General features: G+C 46.0%; 1 protein-coding gene across 4 annotated transcripts in view; it reads left to right on the plus strand.

Moving 5' to 3' along the window:
- Nucleotides 1-9,951, plus strand: part of SEPHS1 (selenophosphate synthetase 1) — a 326,681-nt gene that overhangs the window by 51,117 nt on the left and 265,613 nt on the right. For all 4 annotated transcript variants that reach the window (XM_085652954.1, XM_085652953.1, XM_085652955.1 and 1 more), the window contains exon 2: nucleotides 156-408. In XM_085652954.1, the coding sequence (XP_085509080.1) occupies nucleotides 216-408 (193 nt within the window). In that variant the 5' untranslated portion in view covers nucleotides 156-215. The remainder of the gene's footprint in view (nucleotides 1-155; nucleotides 409-9,951) is intronic.

Raw genomic sequence — 9,951 nt, forward strand, 5'->3', positions numbered from 1 at the left:
CAAACTAAAAAAGTTGAATTGTTGTACATATTTACGTTGTTAAAGTGTGATTCCTAATTATTAGAAAATTACAGATCATCTTTTTTAAACTCTTATTTGTGCACACACTATTCTCCACTTTATGTTCACAACATTTATTTGTGTTTTTTTGCCAGATTGAGGAGGGAGAAAATCAATTTTCTCCATAAAGCAAACGTGGTGAAACTTTATAAACCATGTCTGTCCGGGAATCCTTTAACCCTGAAAGTTATGAACTGGACAAGGGCTTTCGATTGACCCGTTTTACTGAGCTTAAGGGAAATGGATGTAAGGTTCCCCAAGACATTTTACAAAAACTGCTGGAATCATTGCAAGAAAATCACTTTCAGGAAGATGAACAGTTTCTTGGGGCTGTAATGCCAAGGCTGGGTAAGTAGTTGGCATTTTGCTCCTAAACTCAAAGCCATACTCCTTGCCATGCCCTAGTTGAGGACAGTTCTGTGATTATATTGCATTGTAACCCAATTTGTGATTTAGACCATCATATAGTAGACTTTATGTACTGCAACCTCCTTTTGTCACACCACAAAGATAAGATGAGACATCATAAGCATTAATTTTGGACTAACCAGTATTCCTGTAGGTCTAACATTGATAATCTAAGACCAAATGCCAGCAATGCAAAAACTACATGAAAATGTCCATTTTCATGGAGAAAGTTATTTGGGACTATCTGGTAAGTATTGAAGAGAGTATTGATCTTGAGGAGATCCTTTAGTCAAAGCGCATACAATAACTTCATACAATCAGCTGAAATTTACCTTATCTTAGCTAAACAGAACTCGATGGCAAAGTTTAACGTTGCCTGAAACATATGGAACACCTAACAGATTTTGTTAAATTTTTCCCTACACATAGCAGTGTAGGTTAGAATGCGTTTAGAGTACTATATATGTTTGTGTGCTTTGTCATTGAGGATAGATGTTTGTTTCCGTGTGATAAATCAAGAACCTAATGTCATCTTAAATGAGAAATTATCCCCCACTTCCATACTTTTCAGCTTGATAGCTCTTTTGCACATCTTCTCCCGTACTGTGAAATCCTGAAAACAAACCAGAAAAGTCTGAGATCTGGCAGTATCCCTAGGGGTTGTATGGCGGACTCAGTGGGCCCTTGCAATGGAAAGATCTGTACGTGAATCTAGTAAAACATTTTTTGGGCAGCATTTTAGTTATGTCATTGGACAAAGCTTGATTCTAGCCCAAAGATCCCGGGACCCCAATGAGTCTCAGATTTGATTGCCTGGATCTATTCTCAAATTCTTCTACCTAATCCTTCATTAGCTGCATATCTTTGAGGAGCTTGGTAGTGAACACGGAGTATGACTGTTGGATGTCCTCCAGGCTAGATATCCTTTGCTTGGCTTTCGAGCACCTGGTGTTCAGTGTCTGCAAGCCCTTGTCTAAGGACTTGCTTGGATACAGTGGATGTGCACATTTTGGGATTATTAGTAGGGCGAAATGGAGTAATTTGTTTTCAGTATTATAAAAAATGAAAGGTATACATATGGATAATAAGGGAACTGACTTCATAGTAGTCTGCCATAATGCAATAGACCGATGAGGGACGCCATTTTCTTTTTAGTTTTCAGCAGTACAATCCTTCTGTTGTCCTCATACGAGAGACACATTTTGTTCGAGGGAGGAAAGGCAGTAAATTCCACTATCAATGGGTCAGCTAGTGTTTTTCATCTGCAGACTCTGGTCATAGAGGGGCGGCTGAGGTGATTAGTTGCCGAGCTCCTTATCTGAGGGTCATCTGAGGGTCATCCCCCATAAGAGATGAGGGGGGGTTTGGATTATAGTTCCCATGGTAATTTCTAATGTCAGGTACAGTATTTCTTCCTTTTATGGTCTAATCAATGATTACATCAAGGCCCTTCAGTCACTGTCATGGGAGCTATGTAATCTCCCTGGGACACCCATCATAGGGAGCGATTCAACTACCCCACCCTGCCCAGGTTGAACTTCAATTCAAATCGTGGGCAGCAGAAGACTAATACTGAAAGGGTCTTTCTGGACTTGTGTTCAAGGCTGGGGTCCAGGATGTATGGCGGAAGTTAAATCCGTTAGCCAGAGTGTACTCTTGTGACTCCCAAAAAACCTGTCCACTTTGTGGATAGACTGTTTTCTAGCCCCTTTAACGATTCCAAATATCGCCTCCCAATATAAAGCTGGGGCTTTCTCAGACCATTCTGTGATTGTCCTAAACATTTTCTACATTTCATTTGAGAGCTACTGGGAGCTTTGTTGGCCCGTTAGTCTTATGTCTGGTCCCTGGCAACTGAGATCAAATGTTTTTTCTTGATTAATTCCCATAAAGCGGTGGTGACTACGGTCTGGGAGGCATTTAAGACCACAATCAGGGGGTCTATGATCTTCATCTTGGTGTTTCAGAGAAATAAGAATAAAGATAAACAGGATAGCTTATAAAGGCTAGCCGATGAGGATTATTGTATAGCCTTGGCGGAGCAGAACCCCAGCTCCTTACATTCCTTGCAGGAAAAGGACGAAGCTCTTAAAGATTTCTGGATTGCCAAGAAAAAAACAACCAAAATCTACTTGTTAGCATAAAGGATCTGAGAACTGGAGAGATAGACAATGTAAAGATAGGGCAAATACTTTTGAGCTAATATGATTAATGATATGATGGGGACATTGGGACATGGTATCTGGCATTTGCAGAGAGTTTTCTACAGGAAGCTCATATTCCGGGGTTGAGCAGTGAGCAGCACTTTTGATACTCTAATTTGCCTTGCTGAGGTCAAAGGAGCCATAAGAGAGCTGCCCACCGACAGATTTCCCTAGAGACAGGACGCTTGCCTGCGCTCGTTCAAACATGAAGTAGTTGTTCCCTGCCGGGCTGGCATTTAAGGACCTCAGTGTGATTGGCTCCTTCTGAGGTTACCAGACTTTTGCTGCCCCTCTGCCGCCTGGAAGAGATTCATTCCCTTTGCGGAACTTCAGGGGGATCACTAATACGACATAGAGGTTACTCCTTCTGAACCTATTTGGAGAGAGATTATATCCCATTACCGGACTCCTAGCCACGTCTTACAGGAGACAGTTGCTCCTGTTTGCTCATCTGTCCACCCCGTCCCAGGAGCTACGTTGGGCTCCTTTTTGGCAGTCACTCCCTGTCCTGATGAAGACCCGTACTGACTAGCTAGTAACGCTACCTTGGGTTGAAACGTCGACATTCTTTCAAGGATCAGTTGAAAAGACTCTGCATAAAGACTTATTCAATCCGTCTGCAGACTGTTTCAAATATTTGCTTTTCTGGCCTTTTTAAATTATCGATACCTCCATAAATCGCACTGTACATATTACGCAACGTTCACCACAGCACTGAGCACTATATGTCACTTTGTCACAAATATGTTTCACGGTTATTCTTTGACAGCCATTGTAAGTAGTTATTCATGAATGATGCAATTCATAAAGCTGTTTTGAAAACTATTTATGGTCCTTATGTGTGTTCATATAAACAAACCAATGAAGGTTGTTTGCTAGAAGCAATACTGTTTACCCGACAGAACCGTTTGTATCATTTTGATAAACTGCCCAGGTTCTGAGGGATACTGGGTTACCCCATTGTGATAATAATAACTCTTCGAAAACCCAACCGAAGATGGCATTAGGTGGAGTTTTATATTTGCTTTTGTGCCTTCCTCTGATTTTGTTTAATTCTATTCTGACCGGAGGCTCAGTCCCACCCTCGTTTAAGAAAAAGTCGGTAAATTTCTTAAAAGGAAGGATGAGACAGCTACATCGTCATATAGGCCTATAACACTCTTAAATATGGATTATAAGCTCTTCACTAAGATTTTACCTGACCGTATCAATGCTGTGATGGGGTTGCAGCCGGAGAGCTAATACTTATTATTTGACCTAGTTTATTGATCTGGTTACCACTGATAGTATCCCTGCTGCTGTAATTTTATTGAATGCAGAGAAGGCGTTCGTCCTCGAGAGTTGTGATTTTCTGTTTACAATCCTGGAGAAATTTACATTTCTCCAGGTTCACAAGGTCGATATACAGATTGTATGAAAATGTTGTCTCCAATAATAATAACTAATTCATGAGCTGGGATGATGTTCCACCAGGGAACCAGTCAGAGTTGTCCCCATCCCCGACTTTATTTGCCTTGCTTATAGAGCCTCTAGTTCAATATATACGGCCTCATAATGGTATCTCCCCCCCCCCCCCCCCCCTTCTTTCCCGGTGCTGCAAAAATAAAATGATATGCCTATGATATTGCTCTGTATTTACTTCTGGACAAAGATAATATTGAGACAGTGCTGCTAGTGATTCAAAGGTATACAAGATTAGGGGGTACACAATGAATTAATCCAAGACTATGGAGTGCCTACCCTTGGATGTCTAGCACAATTACAATTCCTTTCTCAAGAGATATATTGGGATATTTTACTTCGATTCTGTCCTGGACAGTTATCACTTAAATCTCGCCCCTCTTTTAACCAAAACACATTCTCTCTTTGCCGTATGGAAATTCCTCCCTATTTCCTTGATTAGACTGCAGATTGGATGCGTTTGTTTTGTAAGCAGGAGAGTCGTTTTTTAGGTCACGCCTGAGCGCTAGCTCAGGCGAGACCTTTAGTAAGCGGGGTTTCAAAGTGCTACCAGAGTGGCCTAAATCCTGCGTGCATGTGAGCGTGAACGTGCACAGGCTTCTCCTTTCGCGCGCATGTTTTTTTTTTTTTGCGTGCGCACACAACTCCCGGGCTTGTTGCTTGCGCTTCTTGTTTTATAAGCGTCTTAAGGCTTCATGAAATCCAATTTGAGAGGCCCGTCGCTCTGTCACTTGATCTCGTCACTTAATCTTGTCACTTAGTCAAGTCTTGCTCACAAGCCCGCGACAGGGCAGCTGAGCCTTCTAGTGAAGCTATAGTCATCCCTGAAGTGTCACCACGGGCTGCTCGAATCAGATGTTGCATGTTTTTTAAGAACTGGAAAAGCTGCTCCGCCACATCAATCGTTGAGTATGAACTAAATAGACTTGTACGCCTTAAAATATATTTCCCCTTTTTAGGTCTCGCCTGGCTATCGCGTAAGCAATCGCTCAGCGAGACTTATGTAGGGGCTTCAAAAAATGCTCCCAAAGGCTTCCCAGGCGGATCGGGTGGCGGTTACGTGCACAACCACGCACATTTCATTTGCCACCAGCTACTTCATGCGCGTGCGCCGCCTCACATATTCAGAGAGATTTAGTAAGGGGCACAAGACCTTAGGAATGCGGTTTATGGCCAGTGCATGTGAGGCATTCAAGCGCGAAGCTGGCATCTGGCATCGGACTTGAAAGCAGCAGACTGCTTTCACCAGCGCGCGCTCGGCCTCATTTCCTGCATCCCCTCTTACAACGATTAACTTTCGTTATAACTCACACCCCATATGCTCGTTCCCTCCCACCCTTCCTTTGATGTCCGCTTTTCTTGTTTACAAACCACGCCGCACACTGCTGCACGCCGCACACTGCTGCACGCCGCACACTGCTGCATGCTGCACACTGCTGCACGCCGCACACTATCGCACGCCACACACTGCTGCATTACACACTGCTGCATTACACACTGCTGCATTATACACTGCTGCACGCCGCACACTGCTGCACGCCACACACTGCAGCACGCCGCACACTGCTGCACGCCGCACACTGCTGCACACTGCTGCATTACTCACTGCTGCATGACTCTGCTGCACACAGCACACTGCTGCACGCTGCTGCACGCCACACAGTGCTGCATACCTCACACTGCTACACGAAACACTGCTGCACGCCGCACACTGCTGCACGCCGCACACTGCTGCACGCGCTCACTGCTGACTTATGTAGGGGCTTCAGAAAATGCTCCCAAAGGCTTCCCAGGCGGATCGGGTGGCGGTTACGCGCACAACCACGCGCATTCCATTTGCCACCATCTACTTCCTGCGCGTGCGCTGCCTCACGCATTCAGAGAGATTTAGTAAGGGGCACAAGACCTTAGGAATGCGGTTTATGGCCAGTGCATGTGAGGCATTCAAGCGCGAAGCTGGCATCTGGCATCGGACTTGAAAGCAGCAGACTGCTTTCGCCAGCGCGTGCTCGGCCTCACTTCCTGCATCCCCTCTTACAACAATTAACTTTCGTTATAACTCACACCCCATATGCTCGTTCCCTCCCACCCTTCCTTGGATGTCCGCTTTTGTTGTTGTTTACAAACCATGCCGCACACTGCTGCACGCCGCACACTGCTGCACGCCGCACACTGCTGCACGCCGCACAATGCTACACGAAACACTGCTGCACGGCACACACAGCTGCACGGCACACACTGCTGCACGGCACACACTGCTGCACACTGCTGCATTACTCACTGCTGCACACTGCTGTATTACTCACTGCTGCATGCTGCACAACACTGCTGCACGCCACACACTGCTGCACGCCGCACACTGCTGCACGCCGCACACTGCTGCACGCCGCACACTGCTGCACGCCACACACTGCTGCACGCCACACACTGCTGCACGCCACATACTGCTGCACGCCACTCACTGCTGCACGCCACACACTGCTGCATTACTCACTGCTGCATGCTGCACGACACTGTTGCACGCCGCACACTGTTGCACGCCGCACACTGTTGCACGCCGCACACTGCTGCAAGCCGCACACTGCTGCACGCCGCTGCATGCCACACAGTGCTGCATGCCTCACACTGCTGCACGCCTCACACTGCTGCACGCCTCACACTGCTGCACGCCTCGCACTGCTGCACGCCTCGCACTGCTGCACGCCTCGCACTGCTGCACGCCTCACACTGCTGCACGCCTCGCACTGCTGCACGCCACACACTGCTGCACGCCGCACACTGCTGACTTATGTAGGGGCTTCAGAAAATGCTCCCAAAGGCTTCCCAGGCGGATCGGGTGACGGTTACGTGCGCAACCACGCGCATTCCATTTGCCACCAGCTACTTCCTGCGCGTACGCCGCCTCAGGCATTCAGAGAGATTTAGTAAGGGGCACAAGACTTTAGGAATGCGGTTTATGGCCAGTGCATGTGAGGCATTCAAGCGCAAAGCTGGCATCTGGCATCGGACTTGAAAGCAGCAGACTGCTTTCGCCAGCGCGCGCTCGGCGTCACTTCCTGCATCCCCTCTTACAACAATTAACTTTCGTTATAACTCACACCCCATATGCTCGTTCCCTCCCACCCTTCCTTGGATGTCTGCTTTTCTTGTTGTTTACAAACCACGCCACACACTGCTGCACGCCGCACACTGCTGCACGCCGCACACTGCTGCACGCCGCACACTGCTGCACGCCACACACTGCTGCACACCACACACTGCTGCAATACACACTGCTGCATTACACACTGCTGCACGCCTCGCACTGCTGCACGCCTCGCACTGCTGCACGCCTCGCACTGCTGCACGCCTCGCACTGCTGCACGCCGCACAATGCTACACGGCACACACTGCTGCACGCCGGACACTGCTGCACACTGCTGCATTACTCACTGCTGCATGCTGCATGACACTGCTGCACGCCGCACAGTGCTGCACGCCGCTGCATGCCACACAGTGCTGCATGCCACACAGTGCTGCACACTGCTGCACGCCTCACACTGCTGCACGCCTCACACTGCTGCACGCCTCACACTGCTGCACGCCTCACACTGCTGCACGCCGCACACTGCTGCACGCCGCACACTGCTGCACGCCGCACACTGCTGCACGCCGCACACTGCTTTTATGCGAGTTTATGCTACTGACATTGTAAATGACAATGCCTTTTATTTGTTTTAAAACCAAAACATAAATAAAAGGCATTGTAATTTTACAATGCCAATAGCTCAAACTCTTATAAATGCGAGACCTATTGCATTGCAAATGCTTGTTTTTATTGCTTAGAACCCTAACGGCTTTATCATTGACAGTCGTAAAATGAAAATATACACCAAACCCTCAAAGGGCAAGTGCGAAATTAAATTATATTTGGGCAGCTGTAACCTTTTAAAACTATCAGATTCCAGTTAATGTATTTCTTCCTGTTCCGAGTGCTGCCATGGTGTTTGATGGTGGGAAGCGGTCCAAAGGCCATTGAGCGATAATAAATTTGCTTGAAATTTCACCCTCAGGCAGGCATTGATGCACCGGAGGCCCTCATTTACCGCGGCTGACCCGAGAACCTTGTCGCAAACAAAGGTCACTTCCGGTTGAGCGTGGCGCGCGCAGTCCATCTTCTCTGATGCATGGGGTGACAGCTAAAACATGGCGCTGCACACAAACAATCATCCGAGTATAAACAAGCATTTGCAATGCAATAGGTTTCGCATTTACGCAAGTTTGAGCTATTGACATTGCAAATAACAATGCCTTTTTATTTTTGTTTTCTTTTAAAAAAACCTAAATAAAAGGCATTGTTATTTACAATGTCAATAGCTTAAACTCGCGTAACTGCGAGACCTATTGCATTGCAAATGCTTGTCTACAGTTATATGGGATATCAAATCTCTCAGGGTTAGTTTAAAGATACTTCAACTGTCTAAGATGGACGGCGGTTTGGCACTCCCATGCATTAGGACTTATTACTCTGTGTCTCTTGCTGTTCAGCTACGTCGCTTTGCTACGCAGGGGTCTTAGTTTGATCATGCTTGATAACGCTGCTGTGGTATAGCCAGTTTGTTGACGGACATTAATGAGCCCAAAATGCAGAAGAAAGTAAGGTATACGACCATGTCGAACATCATTGTTTTGAATTGACAATTTTTCTGCAAATACAAAATATGTGCGATTCATGCTGAAAACTCCCTTTGCATGTTGCTCCTATCTTTCTCCCTGTCTTGCGTCCTCTACCATTAAGAAGTGGGCAAAGATTCATATTTTTTAAATCTGAGATTTTTTGGGATCAGGATTGAGTTAAGTCAGTTGTAGAGATTTGCTCTGGGAATACTTTCCTTGAAGTCTCTTTTAGCTTCCCTCATAGACAGATGGTTTATGTTCTCAATAGCCTCTCTCTATTTGAGGTCTACAGTTCAGCCGAGTTGGTTGGGGATTTATTCAGACCCAACAAAGTGAATGACTCCCGAAGTTTCAGGTATTGGGTAGTCTTGCCTGACCGTTCTTCAGTCGCCTCCAATATTTAGGCAAAGTGGCGGGGCACACAGAGTTAGAGATTGATGATGAGACCTGGGCAAAGTACTTGGAGTATGGATTTACACTGCTTCGGGTAAAACATTTTCATAGAATGATTTTTTTTTAGTGCTGGGATGCTTTACTATTTCCCAGAAAGGCTCAGCAAGATGTTCCGTACACCTACTAGAACATGCTCTAGATGTAAGGGATAGGGAGACTGGGGACACGTTTATGACCTGTAAGGCCATGTCTGAAGTTGGTCACTTTTTTTTTTTTTTTAGCACATTTCTTGTTACATTCTGTTTGGCTTCACTAACCATTCACAGTTTGAGAAACAATGTGCTGAATTTATTTTTATTTCTACTTTGACGGCTCCTTTCATTATCACTAGCCATTGGAAGTCTCAACAGAAGCCAGCATTAGACGAGTGGTTGAATATCAGTATTAGACCTTTTCTATATAGCATTTCTTATTTTTCTTAATTACTGCAGCATATTCTGCTCCAGTTTCTCTGATATGTGACGACTAAATGAGAAGTTCTCAACTCATGCCACTCACCCAATGCTCTTCTCAACAATACAGAGATCTCCTGCATGTGTCAAATTCCGTAAATGAGAGTGGACATGTTAATTTTGGCAGGTTTCAGGAAAGACTAGGCGTCTGTATGGTCTCTAGTTTGTGTGATAATTCCAGGACGGCAAGTGGTGGGGGATCTTGCTGATGAAATGTAAATGATTTATACAACAGACATGGGTGTAGAAACCGCGTT

The sequence above is a fragment of the Triturus cristatus genome, chromosome 4_1 (genome assembly GCF_964204655.1).
Source record: "Triturus cristatus chromosome 4_1, aTriCri1.1, whole genome shotgun sequence".
Classification (NCBI taxonomy): domain Eukaryota; kingdom Metazoa; phylum Chordata; class Amphibia; order Caudata; family Salamandridae; genus Triturus; species Triturus cristatus.